This window comes from Rhinatrema bivittatum, chromosome 9 (assembly GCF_901001135.1).
Source record: "Rhinatrema bivittatum chromosome 9, aRhiBiv1.1, whole genome shotgun sequence".
Taxonomy (NCBI): domain Eukaryota; kingdom Metazoa; phylum Chordata; class Amphibia; order Gymnophiona; family Rhinatrematidae; genus Rhinatrema; species Rhinatrema bivittatum.
In genome coordinates this window covers 253,405,438-253,422,777 of record NC_042623.1, presented here as the reverse complement: position 1 = coordinate 253,422,777, position 17,340 = coordinate 253,405,438, and the positions used below count along the sequence as shown (strand labels likewise).

General features: G+C 42.9%; 1 protein-coding gene across 8 annotated transcripts in view; it reads left to right on the top strand.

Moving 5' to 3' along the window:
- The window catches only part of GPR160 (G protein-coupled receptor 160), an 84,576-nt gene extending 68,626 nt beyond the window's left edge, over nucleotides 1-15,950 (top strand). For all 8 annotated transcript variants that reach the window (XM_029615538.1, XM_029615542.1, XM_029615546.1 and 5 more), the window contains 2 exons: nucleotides 10,097-10,138; nucleotides 12,891-15,950. In XM_029615538.1, the coding sequence (XP_029471398.1) occupies nucleotides 12,979-14,019 (1,041 nt within the window). In that variant the 5' untranslated portion in view covers nucleotides 10,097-10,138; nucleotides 12,891-12,978 and the 3' untranslated portion in view covers nucleotides 14,020-15,950. The remainder of the gene's footprint in view (nucleotides 1-10,096; nucleotides 10,139-12,890) is intronic.
- The last annotated feature ends 1,390 nt before the right edge of the window (nucleotides 15,951-17,340 follow it).

The window sequence follows — 17,340 nt, the reverse complement described above, 5'->3', positions numbered from 1 at the left end:
TTTTTTAACAATGTCCTCGCCTGTTGCACACTTTTTACCTTTGTAGCTGCACCCTTCAGTTTTCTAGTTTGTAAAACCCCTGATTGGTATCCAGAAAAATTAGGCTTTGACACTGTCATTTTATGTACTTAGCAAGCTAGAAGACTGATTCATTCCAGATTTTCTCCTCAGCCTTCCTGTTCAATTTTATTTATTTTTGAATTCTCATTGTTTGGTTTTTTTTTCTGTCTTGTGTATTTTTCCAGTAATTTTATTGTTAATATGGTTAAGGATATATTCACAAATAAACATCTTTGTTTCTTTAATTTTTTAAGCCCAGAGTCAGAAGAAAAAAAACCTATGCATTTTGCTTTGTTCTTGAGTTTGAGAAATTTAATGTAAATGTAATGTAAATAGCCGATGTAAATAGCCATGCAAACCCTGCAGCAGGTTTTTGTGCGGGTAATTACATGTGGTTTTCCATGCTAATCCTGTGTGTGTATGTAATAGTGTGAGGGGAAAAAAAATCTGCACACATAATCGCACAATAATCGGCAGCAGGTTTTGCGCAAGTGCATGCATGTGTAAAGGAGGTAATGATCTATTCAGAGACTCTGCAGGGAGCCGCGTTAGCAGGGAGATCAGTTAGTGCAGGTTTCTTAAGCAGTTTTTTTGTTTGTTTTTTTTTTAGCACCTGGATCAGGGCAGGTGTTAAGTGAAAGCGCCTGTCTGGAGGAGGCCCTTTTACCCCAGTGCTGGCATATACTGTAGCGTTGTTGAGCTACTTTAAACTCCAGCTCCTGAATAGTTTTCTGAATCCAGGTTGTATGTCCAAGCAGCCTCTTCCTCACCAGGTGCCCGGAGCTTGCTGATGACAATTCCTCCTACTTCTTTGGCGGTTTTCAGTCCCAGCGACACTGTGGCTTAAGGCAGGGTAGTCCCCAGAGATCGACGGTCTGTCCATTCTGGATCCTGCTTTCTCATGGGGGTGGGGGGCCCATCCATGCTGTGTGGCCCTGATAAGGAAAAGGCTGTACAGACACACAGCCACACTAATACCAGCAATAGAGTAAAAGGGCCATTAGGAACGGAGACAACTTATTTTTGAATAACATGGGGCTGATGTAATCAGCAGTAAGTTTATAAATATCCCTTGTGAGTCTGCAACGTTTTTTCAGTTGTGCCTATTTTAATGTAGGTTTTTTCCCACAGCTTTCTGCAATGGGGCTTTTATGCAGGTATTGGCACATGTATTTGGTCTTGCATGTATTCTTTTGCACGTATCTAATTTGCATGCAATCCTTGTATTACATTCTGTGGAGGTGCTGGCTTTTGCCGCGTGCACGAAAAAAAAAAAATATATGTAGAAAATTTGCAACAATTTCAGTGTGGGTTTTTTTTTACATTGCTCCCAGATTAATATAGAGTGTAATAGCAGATAAAGACAAAGTGGTCCATCCAATCCACCCAGCAAGTTGCTTATGGTAGTGACTGCAGCTCTGTGCAGGTTACTACCATGTTTTCTGTTACGGGTAGTAACTCTGGCAGTCAGAAGAATGGGAGCTGCATAGAGAAATAACCAGCAGGAAAAAGGAGGTGATAATCCCTTGTACAGATCATTCTGTGTTCCGTTTGGTAGACCACATCTCAAAAGGCATAGAAACAAGTTGGAAGCGGTCCAGAGAAAGGCGACCAAAATGGTGTGAGATCAATATTGGAAGACCTATGAGGAGAGACTGAAGGATCTAAATATGTATCCTCTGGAGGAGAGGAGGTGCAGGGGAGATATGGTAGAGGCCTTCACTCATACTGCTCCACTGCCTTCAGATCACCACACACTATCATCCCAAGGTCTCTCCTGGCCTGTGCACATCAGTCTTTCACCTCCATTGCGTACGTCTCCTTTGGATTACCGCACCACTAAAGGCATGACCCTAGCTGTCAAACCTTTGACTACTCCTCACGCTTTCTTAAATCACTCCTCATTCTCTTCACTTCAGGCATGTCCTTTCTGTTGCAAATCTTAGTATCAACTGCAAAAAGGCAAACTCTTCTCTCTAAACCCTCCATAATCTTTCTTACAAAGATATTGAACAGAACTGGTCCCAAAACTGATCCCTGAGGCGCTCCACTTAACACTGTTCTCACTTCAGATTAGGTTCCATTTACCTTTAACTCTTGTCTCCTGGCAGACATCCAATTTATAATCCACTCCACTACCTTGGCACTCCATTTTTTTCCTGTAACTGGTGAAGTTAGTTATAGGAAAAAAATACTGAGTAAAGGAGTGAGAGAGGAGCCAAGAAAAACTTTTTTTTTGGGCAGAAATGTGCCAAAGAATGTTTGCTGGGCAAGAGTATGCCAAAAGCGGTTCTTGACAGAGCTGGTTAAATTTAAAAAATAATAAAAAATCCCACATTCTTTACATGCTGAATGCAAAAGAGAAAATTGTTGAGTTTTAAATGGTAGGGGGACGTAGCAATGTTTGATAGTTAAGTTTGGGGGTTTTTTTCGCAGCTGTTCTTAAAATTAAAAATGTAGTCAGGATCATTTGTATACTGCAGTTTATATAAAAGATGCCCTGAGATTCATATGAACATGTACCTGTACATGCACATACTTTTAAAGATAGTTGACACAACTTAAATTTATCTAGTAACAGGTTTATATAAACAATGAAGAAAACTTTCAAACAATTCCACGTGGACCCATTTATATGCATATATGGCCATGTAGAGATCTACTACAGTATTTTGAAAAGTGTGTGTATCAGGAATGTGCACATTAAAAAAAAAAATACACATATGTCTACCCCAACATATTTGCATATGTTTCTTTATGTAAGACTTGCAATGCATAGGAAGCATATACTTTTCCTATTTCATAAACATGCACGTATATTTTACGTGCAAAAATAGAACATGCTTGCATAAGTATATTCTAAAAGATGCCCATGTAACTGAAATCACCATTTGCTGATATCTCTGCCATTTCACTCGCTTCTTCTCCAGATCATCGAGACTTAGTTCTTCACCCTGAATTCCCCCCCCCCCCCCCCCCCCCCCCGACAACAGATGAGTCTGATTATCAATTAGCAGGTGTGGAACTGCACAAATACGTTTTTTTCCTAATATATTCACGTAAATCTCTTATAGAAATAGCAACTGACATATCTCTTGGCCCTGCCCAGAAACTCCCCAAGACGGATAAATATGCGCATGAAACTGAAAATACACATGTAATTTTGATGTTTATAAAACAGTATGTACATGAATACAAGCTACGTATGAGTTTTTGCTGATTTTTAACCACAAAAATCCTTTGAAAATTCTCCTAGGACAAGCAGGATGTTAGTCCTCACACATGGGTGACATCATCAGATGGAGCCCAGCACGGAACTTTTATCTCAAAGATTCTAGAACTCTCAAACATGCCCTACTGAGCATGTGCAGCTGTAGTCATCACCCTGCCCCTTAGGTAGAGTCCCTCAGTCTCTTTTTTTTTTCCTGTGAAGCTGTGTGGTTGTGGGAGCCATGTGCTCATAGTATTCAGCTTTGCTCTCTTCTCACAGTTCTTGTAAGCAATTATTTTTTTTTCTAGAGCTGAAGCTGTTTTCTTTCCTTAAGGTAGTTTTATTTTTCTCTTTTTTTTTTTTTTTCCCTTTTCTTTCCAACTGTCTGCTGGCCGCATGGCGGGCTGGCAGAGTCTGTTGCTATCTTTAAAAATAAAGAAAAAGAAACAAAAGAAAAAACTGCTTCTGCAGTTTTGTATCTGTGTCCTCTCCTTGCTGTCTCCTTTTTCTCCCTTTCTCCGGTGCTGACAGGACTGTCTTATGCAGTCCATCTGTGATCCCTGTAGGCCGCTGAGCCTGGGGACTTGCCAGAGTTCTACCCGGGCTGGAGCTCCATGTCGTTTCACCGATCGATTAGCATCGATGGATTTGGATGGTTCAGGGATTGAGGACCATGCTGTTACTGTAGGGAGGAGAGCTCATCCTCCCCACATCCCAAAGAACTAGTCTTCAATAGCGGGAGCCCTGGAAGACGTAGCCCCGCCTCCTGCTTGCCAGTTTTCGCAGTGCAGTCTCCTTGAAAGAGAAGGGTGAGCAGGAGCCTGGGCTAGCAGCTTGCTGCTGCACCTTGATGCTATGCCCAGTAATGGTTGCCCGTGCACAGCTGTGACCAGCACACTGTTTGACTGACTCATCGATGTCAGGACCGTGTCAGGGACCAGGCCCACCATTGTGCACCATGGTCAACCTTGACGCCGTCGAGGTGCAGGGACGTCCTTACAGCCATCGAAGTGTGTGATCACCCACGATTCCATAGAGGCCTTCTGTGCCATTGGCATTTGGAAATGGAGTTTTGCTGCACGGGCTAGGGCTTCGAGGTGGCAGAGTAGCAGTGCAAATCGATGCCATTTATCGAGGCCACGATGCCATCGATGCACGGTGCCCTTGATGCCATCGAGGTGCGTGCATGGAAACTACTAGTTTGTCGCGGTGCATGGCTTCAATGCCAGCGCAATGCAGTGCTGCCCTGATACCATTGATGCCCTCGAGGCCATTTATTTGTTTTATTTAAAGTTTTTCTATACCGACATTCGTTACACATATCACATCGGTTTACATTAAAATATAACAATAGCAAAATTTTCTTTACAGAGAAACAATGGTATTGAACAGAGGGCTGTAGCCACAGGGGGGAGGAACAAGGGAGCAGGATTTGGGGTAAACTATATACATTCGCTCTCAGTTTCCAGTGTTCCAAGCAGGCTGATGGCTCTATCTCAGTGGGTTACTCCCTGCTGGATTCGGCAGCGAGTTGTTCACTTGGGTTGATAGACAACCCGGCGACTTGTGCTTGCCTCAGCAGTCCATCTGTCTGCTTCCTTGTGTTCTTTGCTCCTTCCAACTTCCGGTTGGATTGTCGGGGGGAGAGAAGGACAAGCTTAGGCACTCGTGGTATATCTCTGTATACCTGCAGAGAAGGATTACACCATGTTTTTCCATATATTTTCACTATGCTCTGGCCAGTACTGCCTCTAGCTTTTCTTGATCTCTAGGTTGTCCAAAGGGCCTTTGTGGTCCCCTGTGCCAAGATAGGCCTGAAGCTCACCTAAGAACAGGTTCATCTATCTCATCTCCCTGCTCGGGAGTTCTGGGCTACAGGTCTGTCTGAGGGATTGCCCTTCATCCCTGGAAACCCTTGACGCTGTCCACGGTCAGCTCGGTCTGATGGTTCGGCACGCAGTGTCTGTCCCAGGCCCTGCCATGGTTCGTTGCTTGGGTTTCTCCTGCCCATTATGCTTACCAGCCAAACCCGGGTACCCTTCTGCAGAGACATTCGCTCCTTCGGATGTCAGCGAACCGCAGTTTCTCTCTGGGGGAGCTCTCAGCCCCAGTTTGTTTTTCGGTTGTCTTTTAACACCGACAGAAACTGTGTGGTCTTCTTTCAAGAGTCTTTCTCTTGTCCTCACCTCTAGGTTTTTCCTGTATCCAGGAAGTTCTAGACTTACTAGGTTGTCAGAGTTTACATATCAGGAATCCTGCTTGTACTGTTCTCCGTGATGCAGAGTTTGCTTCTGCTTGCACTCACTCCTCTGCCTTAGGTACCCCTGCTGCGCGGGAGGGTTTGTGTCTCAGTCTTTTCTATGGTTTTTATTTGTAGAACCCAACTCTCCTCCAGCCTGGACCCCTGGTGGGTTGGCTGCCTCACAGGCAAAGGAAAGAGGGTAGTGCTTCAGCACTGCAGGTTCTCGCTTTGTCCTGCTTGGACAGCCTATAGCTAGGGATTCGCCCGCGTATGAGGACTACCATCCCGCCAGTTCTAGGAGAAAGCAGAGTTGCTTACCTATAACAGGTGTTCTTCTAGGACAGCAGGATGTTAGTTCTCATGAAACACAGCTGCCTCCCCTGAGAGTTGATTTCTCCATGATTTAGCTCTATCAGGGTCTGAGGGACTCTGCCTAGGGGGCAGGGTGATGACTGCACATGGCTCAGTAGGGCATGTTCGAGAGTTCTGTGCCGGCCTCCATCTGATGATGTCACCCACATGAGGACTAACATCCTGCTGTCCTAGGAGAACACCTGTTACAGGTAAGCAACTCTGCTTTCTCTTCATCATAAGGAAAGTGGTTTCTTTCTCCTCTCTTTAGTTTCAGAGAATGGGGGAAAGAAGGAAATTTTAAGAGAGAAGGCCCTATCTTAGGAGTATCTGAAAAATTAGTTTCTAATATGAAAGTTAATTCATTTAGTTGAAATAAGTTACACACTATATTCAAATATAACATGCATTTTTCTTTGGTAATATCCAAGCACACCATATTTATTCATTTACTCATCTGCGGAAAAAGGCCAGTCCTGAGCGATTTAAACCTTACAGAGACAACTACCCTCCCTAACATAATATATATTTTTTTAAACTACAGGGAGTTGAGACAAATCTCACTACTAATTTACTTAAACAAAAATTCCCAGAATGATTTTCCTGTTAATACAATTCAATGGCTATGACTTTATATGGGAGAGGAAAAACTCTTTCCAAACAAAATAAGATAATAAGATTAACCGTTACAGACTAAACTACTTAAAAAGATTTCTACATCTTCACTGCTGTCAGTTTCTATTTAATTTTGCTCAAAAAGTAAAATTAGCAAGTATACTTGGACAAGTGCCAGAAAAACATTCACGATTCTTATCTTTCAAGAAATGTATTATATATATATATATATATATATATATATATATATATATATATATATATATATATATATATATACACGCGCACACACACACATAATTGCAATGACCTGAATCAGTTTTAAATTATCACCTTACGAGCCTATGGAACATTTAGGTTTCATGTCTAGAACATGATTTTTATGTGTGTGATGTTCAATTAAGTTATATTTCTGCAACTTCTATGTCTTCTTAGCAGTATGTTTAATTTACCAAGCTAGAGATAAAATGTGTGGCACAGCGTAGTCTGTGGTGTTGTATTAGTTAACATATTTATTTAAGGCGAATCAGGATAAACCAGTCTAGGTTGTGCCACACTTTTTTTTTTTTTTTTTCTCTGTTTTTGTCTTCATGTGTGTCCTCTTTATGCCACGTTCTCCATGGAATTTACCAGCCTGCCATTTACAAATGTCTGTCCTGTACATGTGCTACTGAATTGCTTGTTTGGTGGAGCGCTGAATATTTTTGTTTTAGCTTGGTTTCTCCAAAATATTATTTCCCACTTTCCCACGCATAATCTTCCTTGGACGTCACCATTTCACAAGAGATATTACTGTGGGCTTCTATTATGGACTTGTTTCAAAATTTTCATTTTCCCATTAGACTGTAGTCGTCTGCCATTTTATGAACTTTGCTACATTACCACTCTACACCAGACCGAAGTCAAACATAACATTTCCATCCTCGTTGGATATTTTTCATACGCGGTAGATGCTTGACATAAGGACATCCCTGTTTTCAGTTGGTCCTTCCTCAGTTGCCAGTCACTTTATTTATTTTTTTTATTATCATCACTTACATTATACAAGTATTTTTCATTCATAGTTTATTAAGCATGTTCTATTTGAAAACTATGTATTTCTCTATTCTGCTACAATTGTATTTTCATATGTGCCATAACTTTTAAGTCTATCACCAAGAATCATATCTTTTCATTTTCAATGCAATGCAGTTGTGTATATTTTTATTCAGTTATTGCTCACCATTCATTTACTGTTAAAATTTTCGGTAATCTAGTTAACATAGAGCTCTTTGCTTAATCTTAGATTTTCCTAAATTGTACATGTTACTTTTTATTTCAAAATCTTATATACTACTAACCATTTTTATTAAATCCCATTTTCTAAAGTATTCTTGCTGTTTTATTTTTATTAACTTTATTTAGATTTCCATATCTATTGTGACTCTTTGCCTATGTCACTTGCCTTCGCTGTGTCAAGAGGGTATGTTGCGGTTTGTGTGGTTCTGAGACTATTTTTTGCATGTAAGATAAGGGATAAGGTTTCAAGTCTTGTTCTACAGGCTGAAGGAAACTCATGCAGACCTTTCTAATGACTCGTGCTAATTTCTGTCACCCGAAATGGGTCACACTACAAAAATACTGAAGCCAGTAGTGAGAAAAGCCAAGCTCATATTTACTGAAACTGCTGAGAATTAGTTTAGCTCCAGTGTGTGGCAGGCATTGCAAGGCCCCACTCCTGTTTCACCAAAACAGGAGACATCTCTTCCCCAATTAAAGCACGACTTAGGTGGAAAGTTGGAGTGTATGCAGTGTGACCCGTGATTGACAAGGATGATACCGCCCATGACTGTTGGCTCCTGCGAAGTTTGATGTCTCTATCATCATTACCGGTATAAAGCAAGCATGGGCACAGGCTGATCATCATCTGATCTGCAAGAAGCAGTATGGCCAGCTGCCAGGAAGGCCTAATGTATTCCTTGCAAGAATAATAAATAACAGAACCTTGCTTTCTGTTTCCATTCACTAGGGATCTTTAGAGAGAGAGAGATAATTTAAATATTCTATCTTTCTGTATACTCGTATGCTATAATCTGATTAGTGCTGTAATTTGTGCTATTTGTAATAAAACAGTTTATGTAGGTGACTTTCTGGTCTCTGAGAATTATTTGGTTTCATTTGTAAGTCTGACTAAATATTCTGGCATTGTTACCACCCATCGCTAATTAATCTTACAAAAACAGGTAACAGTGTAGCCCCTGCTTCTGGAAGTCTTTCACATAGTTTGCTTATGCGCTTTTCTCTAGCTTTTTCTCCTCAGTCACTCTAAGGGAGGAAACCACTCTTCCTTCCCTTTGGTTACCCTACTTGTGCTTGTTTGGGTGAGGCCCCACCCCCAGTCACTAGGCATGATGGGGTTTGTAGTTTCCTCTCACTCCACTTTGTACTGCTGTGGGGGTTTTCTTCTTCCCTCGGAGGGAACTTTCCTTTCGCTACCCCCCAATTTTTCCTCCCATCCCCCCCCCTACCTTTGTTCTTTTCTTTACGGCTGCCCCTGCAAGCTGCCGGTGCGCAATCCCCCAGCAGGCCTGCCATGCCGAAGGCCATGGTCCCGCCCCCTTTTCAAAGCCCCGGGACATGTGCGTGTTGCCGAGCCTATACAAAATAGGCTCGGCATGCGCAGGAGGGGTTTTAAAGGATTACGAGTGTAACCCTTTTAAAATCCGCCCCATATGTCTGGTAGTGGCCTACATGGGGAATGATAAAACTCTCAAGTGTTGTGTGGTTTTTTTTTTTTTTTTTTTGTGAAAGTGGCACCTGCCTATAAATTAAAGGATGAGCTAGGGGTGGGTGGGTTGGCAAATACAAACAGTCTAACTTCAGTTAGTCAGCCAGAGTGACTCACTGCTCTCTTGATTAACAAATGTTGGTACCTAATCAAACCAAATCACACTACCTCAACACCTTTCCAAGGTGAGTCATTGAACTGAACTTTTCAACCTTTTTACTTAGGTATACACTGCTCCTAGCTTATTTCTAGCTTCTGGCTACCTTTCTTTTAATATACAAACACTCACTTCTGCTTATTAGCTGCCTTACAGATTATTATAAATAAACACACTAACTACTGCTTACTAGCTGCCTTACTGACTATTTAAAAATACAGTCTAATTTCTGTTTATTCACTGCCTTACTGATTATGAAAAGCACAAACACACTAAATAATAATTCTAAATAGTTAACTTCGCCTCAGTACTTTTAAAAAAGACAATGTCACAAGCAAAATATTACTGATTCCTCTCAGCCACCAGCAAGGTGATCCTCTCCTCTCAGTGCTCCCACTGGATTGTCAAAAACCCTGCCTAGTATCTCTGTTCCGCCTCCCTCCTTATTCCTCCAAACCAGGATTGAACTCGTGGTCGCTGAGACTAAGAGGACAGGCCTCTTGCCACCCCAGTTTCCCTCTCTGCAGGAGACACAGATGGATTTTAGGGACTTGCCACTTCTAAAGAGCTGAGGCTTCAGGTTATTTTGGGTTTTCTTTATCTTGGGAAGCCCATCTTGATTTTGTTTATATAGTTATAGGTTTTTGAATGGCGACAGATTGAAAGCCAATAACAATTCTTTTATTTTCACAGAAATTTCTGTAAGCTGAGGAAGTGCCATGAAACTCCAACCATGTAAGTACTGATGTGTAAGAATGGGGATGGCCTCTCCTTTTATGTGCACTCAGAGTGAGACTCATCGCAAATACTTTAGATTTTTATTTTTTTTTTATTAAACCTCTTCCTATGAATGAACCATAAAGCCCAGAAAGTATTTTTCTAGGAAACAGACAGCTGCAAGATAATGAACTGACTTTGGGGTCCGTGTAATAAGCCGTGCTCAGGTTTAACCTGCAGTTCTGCGGGGTGCAAACTTGCCTGCCAATGCAGCAGTTATGCACACAAAAAATGTGCACACAGGTTAGTGCTTTCTTGGGCAAATCCCATGCTAATGAAGACATTAGCTGTTCCCCTCCCCCCTCTCGCCTCTTTGCAACGCAGAGAGGGGTGCTGGTCTACCACATATTTTCTTAGCTTTGGACACTTAACTCCTAGTCTGAGGTGGAGTAACGTTTCCAGGACTAATGTTGGGCAGAAGCTGGAGTTTCGGTGCTGGGACCTGTAGTCGGGATTTTCTGCACAGAAAGCATAGTTTATCTGCAAAAATCCATGTTTTTATGCGTGTGTGCATTTTTTCAGAACTCCCAATGCATTACCATACGACTAGTTTACTGCATTGGGAATTTGAAAAAAAAAATATGAGCTTGTGCATTAAGAAGCCGTGCTCTGAATTTCAGTGCACAGGGTCAAGGCTCATTTTATTCCATTGGTCCCTGTGTCATTCTTAAAGTAGTTGTTTAGCCTGGCTCCAACTTTAGCTTAGCTGAAAGGCTGGGATCACCTTAACATCAAACCTGCCTGGATGTATCAAAGATCCTCACTGGTTTTGGGACCGTGTAGATTATGAAGCTTGGTGCTAAATCATGGCAGGAAGGCTAGGTGTGAGGCTGAAGAACCAAGGAGGAAGACAAGGCCTGGATAGTCTGCCCGAGATGATGATGGAGGCCTGCACCCAGAATTTACACATGCTCGGACAGTTACAGAAGGAAGTGGAAGGAACAGGATTAAGCGGTCAAGTGAAAAAAAAAAATAGGAGGGGGGATGCTGGTGTTGGTTTAATTGTAATGTATGTGCTTATCTACCCACAGCAGTAGACATTGAAAAAGGAGAGCAATAGAGTGGATTGAATGGGTCCATTGTGCCCTCATTTACTATGAAATGCTCCCCTCTCTCTAAACTGGGTAGTTCAGAAATATAGCATTATAAGCCTGTAAAAGGAGAAAATAAAATTCTCCCTGATTCGAGGGTTACTACATGCAAAAAAAAAAAAATGAAGTTCCCTTCCCCATGACTACCTGTGCCTGTCCCTCCCCTGGAGCAGCTTTCAAATATGCTCGGCCGTGCCACACCTGGAAATAACCTGGAAAGCTTTAGAAAGTTTTATGTTCTCTCACCAGTATAGCCAGAGATCGGAGAGGGGGAGAAGGCAGCATTTCAGTTTGGGATGAGCAAAACTGAGTTGGATTTACAATCTCTACCAGAGGAATTTTGTTCGTACAAGGAATATCCGGTCATTAGGGGGAGTAATGCTGACATCTTGTGGACATAATGTAAAATTACATGTCCCTATTCTCAATGGACTGTATTTTTCCCTTAGAATTTCTATCTCGAGGGAGAGTGTAAATTGAAATTGATTGTGCCCATTTTACAGCCCGCTGCAATATCGGGTGCTCAGGTCTGTGCGCCGCTGAAGACGCGATTTGGATGCGCTAGACATGCCTGATGTAATACTGGGATCGGTGCGTCCAAACCAGCATGTAGCTAATAGCGCTCATCACATGTAAATTCCATGTAGATAAGGCTATTAGCTATTACTGCCCAATTTTTGAAAAATTCCTGCACCCATCATTCTGTGGTTCCTCCTCTTGGTATCGTCGTGATATAAAACATGAGAGCACAAAAAGCAGCATTGCGCAAAAAAATAAAATCTTAAATAAAAAAAAATATTCTGGACGCCCACTATTCACGTCCAGGCTGTGTATATTGTGCATGTTTTTTTATGTCTGAAGCCGGAGGAAATGGACGCTCGTACCGAGCGTGATTTCCTAACCTGCACGGATAGCCACGTCTGGGCACTCGATGCCAAGGCGGCACTAGGGATGCACAATTTCCCCTAGCCCCTCCTTTTTTTTTTTTTTTTTTTACACGGCAGATCATTACCATATTGCATCGGACGCCCAGGAGAGGTGGGTGAGCATGCGTAAGGAAAGCGGGTGCTCAATCATGAGCACCTGTTTGTTGTGCACTGATTTTGCTTTGGCCCCCAAAAATTTTAATCAATTAGTCCAACTTTAAGTAAGTTTTTAGTGTAAATAAATTTAAATGCCTAATGAAACCACTGGGACCCTAGACCTGGTCTTAAACATTCTCCACATCTGCAAAAGCTTGATTTTAAATAGGAGAGATTTGCATTGGGCACTACTGATTTTTCTTCTTCCAGATACCGAAAGCCAAATAATATTGAATTTATGATCAGGAATTGAGGATCAGTGTTGCAGATAATGCTGGTCACTGATTTTATTGATGTACGCAATCTACATAGTGTTTTGTCTGCAGGTGAGCAAAAGTGCCACTTGCTTTGAATTTAACACACAAACAGCACCAGACAGTCTGGCTGGACCATTATGGGTTTTCTCTGCTGTCATTTACTGTGTTATGCAATTGTTTAATTGGGGATATAGCATATAAAACAGAACCGGCATATTTCCAGCAGCATCCCCTCCCCCAAACCTTAATGTATTTCTCTTTTTAAATTCTAACTTCCCAGGAGAAGGAAAATATTTTTTCGGAAAGAATATGGACCACCATTTGCTACCTGCACCGTATAAGCGGATGTGACTTGTGAGGAGGAAAACATGGAAGCCCTGACCGTAGTGCTACATAACGAAACTCATCTCCCAAGCCCAGATGAGCTGCCGCTGGAGCCCAGCTGCATGCTACTCCTGATTGTGCTTGGCAAAATGTTACTGAATCTCATGGTATTTGGAGGGAGGAGGAGGAGGAGCCTGGTCCCAAGCTTCCTTGGGTATTTCAGCATCTCTCTTGCACTTGTTGATGCCATTCTCTTAATGGCGATATCCTTTATTGTCTATTTCAATGATTTTGCACTAAGGGGCATTAGGTTTACTAAATACCATGTTTGTCTTCTTACGCAGATAATATCCTTCACCTATGGCATCTTGCATTTCCCTGTTTTCTTAGTGGCTGGTTTAGATTACTTTCTGCTAATAGCGCAGCCCTCCAAAGCCAAGTATCCAGACGCCTGGCAGAGACTGGGCTATGGGGCTGTCACGCTGCTGGTCTGGATTGTAGCTTTCTGTTACGTTCTCAGTGGGTCAGTACACTATTCAGCCTTGGACATAAATGCTTCCTCTCTTTCCTACCTCTGTCCTTTCTACGTTAGTAGTCAGAGCTTCTGGCTGTCAGTGGGGGTGCTATCTGTTACCTGCTCGGTTGTCGTGCTGTGTTGGTTTGAAGTGATAGGTCTGCTGCAGTCTGTCCGAATGGTTTACTATCTTAACGAGACAGTGCTGCAGTTCTCTTTCGCACCCAGATGCACTCAGCCTGGCCTTGGTGGGAAACAGCTCTTAACAGCTTTCGTGCTCTGTTTTCTTGCGACGTGGGCTCCCTTTGTCGTCCTTCAGATGATGATCCTTTTCCTGGGTGCTGAGATACCCGCTTACATGGATATGAATGTTCCTTGGCTTTACTTCCTGAACAGCCTCCTCATTGGCGCAGTGTGCTGGTGCAAGCGGTCCGAGGTCCAGCTCGCTGACCAGCTCTTTTTGGCAGATCCGTTTGTCAGCTGGAAGTTCTGTTTCATCCCACTTAACAGTGAACTTGCCAAGGAGACTGCAGCTCCGGCTGAGAACCCACTTATTACAATAATCATTTAGAGAGATATTGTCAAAAGTTCTGACTGTTTTATAGCCTTCCTTACACATTTTTAGCTGCTTACTGGGGATTTTTTGTCACTTACTTTTACAATAAAGATGGAGGCGTTTATGGCAACCTTGTTCTACGCTGCAGTGGTTGATCATTTTGAGTGTGGCTGGAGCTCAACAGCATCAGCCGGTCTTTTTTTTTTTTTTGCTTGAATTTGTACATCTTTGAAAATCAGAAGGCTAAGAAATAAGCCTTAGAACTTAAAATGTGAATTTTAAGGCAGTAGAACAGGGCTGGATTTAGGTGTAGGGAACTCCCTCTGGCAGCAGAGCACAGCTCCTCCTGCCCATCCTCTCTCCAGGCTCACTACCACCACTGCCCCTACAGCAGCAGCAAGCCTGGGTGCGCCCTCCCATACTGACAGGCCCCCACCCCCTACCTGAGGGCCCTCCCCGCGCCCAGAAGTTTTCCAGCAGGAGAGGGGATTATGGGAGTAGGTGCAGTGGGGGAGGGGGGTTCTCCTCATAGCTCCACTGATGTCAGGGGAAGACCCAGCCCAATCTACGCCACCTTCTGATTATTGAGGGGATCTGGGCCCATCTCCTCTCCACTACCTTGTGGGGCCCTAAGTTTTAAATCCAGCCCTGGCAAGAGGGATTCCTGAAACATTTTGCCTTCATACAATGTCTCAGTGCTGTGGCTAGAAATGAAAAGGGTCCCAGCTCCTTAAAGTTCTCATTTTCCACAGCACTGCCAGTTTGTCAAAGTGCAGGTCACCTTGTGCAGTCAGACAGCAGTGTAAGAAGTAGAGAGCTCTGACCTAGTCCATGGAACGAGTTTTGGCTTCAGTAAGAAACGTTTCCTATTGATACAGAAACTCGGGAACGTGAACAGTGTGTGTTCCTTTTCAACACTATTTTCCAAGTGAATGACAGACCAGTCCAGCAGCGCTGTCAGTGCATGATATGCTACAGCCTCACTTTAATGCTACCCTTTCCTGCTGCACTTCAGGCCTGTTTAAATTGCATAGCAGGATTGGGTGATTTCTTGGATGAAATGCAGTTAAGCATCTGCTACAGGAGAAGGGAGTGTGGCAGCGTTTTAGGTCTGAAAGCTGCAGCCTTTGCACCAAAAGTCAGAGCAGTAAAACAAAAACAAAAACCTCCTTGTAAATTGTCAAAATATGGGGCCTGATGCCAAGTTCCCTTTTAAGATGGGAGCCTGCGCCAGCCCAGGCTACCACAGGGAAAAGGGCATGTGCTGCCCAGTGCTGTAGGCTCGGTCATAGCAGTTACTTACCCATGGGGCTGGCAGTTTTCCTGTGGATCCAGATGCCTTAGAGCAGTTGTACATAACTAACCTAGTCCTCTGAGATTACCCAGTCAGGTTGGTTTTCAGGCTACCCCTCATGAATATGCATGAGCAGATACTTGCATGTGCTGAAGATGCATCTCCTGCATATTCATGAGGGCTAGCCTGAAAACCAGCCTGGCCTTGTGGTCACTAAGCCCTAGGCTGAATGCTTATGTGCTCATTGTTCTCTACTCCATGCAAATCATCACACTTTGTACCTAGCAAAGGAGAGGGGGTAGTGTATAATTACAACCCCCCCCCCCCCCCCAATCGGTACCAGCTGTCAGAGCAGGTAGTTTGTTCCTTACCTATCTTTTATCTGAATGTTTGTACTCTGTGCGGGTAAAGAGTTTTCTATAATTTTGTAAAAATCATGATTGCAATGGTTGTGTGTGCAATAAATAAAATGGCCATGGAGTTGACAGAGATACTGCGGCGAGTGGGACCCCCGTTGTCTGCAGTGCTCCCACTAGTGTGACCCTGGTGGCTGCTCTTCTCCTGGGTGAGCATGCCACCTTCACCAAGAAACTTATTGGGAAAGCTGTATATTTTTGTAAATAATAACATAGGTAAAAAGGCCTTAGTCTGCTCTTTGATTGAGTGGCTCTTTTAATTTCTATCTACTTTAAAGTGCGAAAAGTGGAATATAAATAAATAATACTTTTACATCCATATCTACACTTTCCAAATCTTGTACCCTAAAGCACTTCCTGCATTCAGCAGTTCAGAAACTTCTGAAAGGCTTTTGGCAGGCTCAAAGAACTTTGTGCTAAATAAACACTGATCTAATTTGCCAGATCGTATTAGAGAGAAGTTTGTTTACAATCCTAGCCATATGCAAACTGAAACCACAAGATTAGTAATTTTTCAAAGTGAGCTATGGGTTTGCAATGTTTGGCGTTGTTAACTAATAGTCACTGTGGTATAGCTAGAGACCTTCAGTTTGTTTTTATTTTATCTTTCCTGGGCATTTCAATATTTATATAAAAAAAGATCAGTTTTTAAATGTCTTGTCCACTGCTTTTTCTGCTGTTTGTTATAACACAGTCATGATACAACAGATTTTTATTTTTTAATAAACCATGAACTGAACGTGAAGGGCTCTAGATACACCTTACCCTGGCCCTAAATCTTTTTTTTCCCCCCCCCTAATTGTTCCTTTCCTGGTACAATTTCTGATGCCATGAGCCTTCAGTTGCCCCTCAGCAGGGATTTTCCCCTAATTTTCATAGAACACTCCTGCCCCTGTTCCTGGTCTGCTCATTGCATTAACCTTCCGTGGGCTCTAAATCTGGCCACTAAGTGTCACCCTTAACAAGGGCCCTGACTCACTTCCCGCCTGCAAGATCTGTGCGTGTAGCCTCTCCGGCACCAGGACTGCCACTCTGCCAGCGCAGCCCTACAACTTTCAAATGCTGATTCTAAAGCAATCTCAGAATTCCCTTTTCACACAGCAATACTCTGACATAAGGATGGTAAAAGAGGAAAAGCATTTACTGGAAAGTTCCAGAAAAAATCCTGTAATAAAAGCAAGTTTGCTTACCGTAAACTGTGTTTCCGTAGATAGCAGGATGAATTAGCCCTGCTGTCATGGGATCTGTCAATCAGGTCCGGGAGGCGGAGCTTGTCAAAGCAGAGATTAGAGTTTTGCTCTCTGCGGCTGCGTGTATGTTCCCGCGCAGGAAAGTAACGGAATCTCCTCAGTCTGTGATTAAGCTGTAGTGTGGTCGAATATTAGGTGACTGCCCGGGAGGAGTGTGGGTCAGCATCACTAATTCATCCTGCTATCTACAGAAACACCGTTTATGGTAAGCAAACTTGCTTTTTCTTGTCGATAGCAGGTCTGAATTAGCCATGCTGTCAAGGGAGTCCCAAGCTCCCGATCACGTTGTGTATGATACATGTATTTGTACGTGATCTTTGACAGTGTGGCGGTCACCGTGGATATGAGGATAGAGATTGCAGGATTGCTTGCCCTA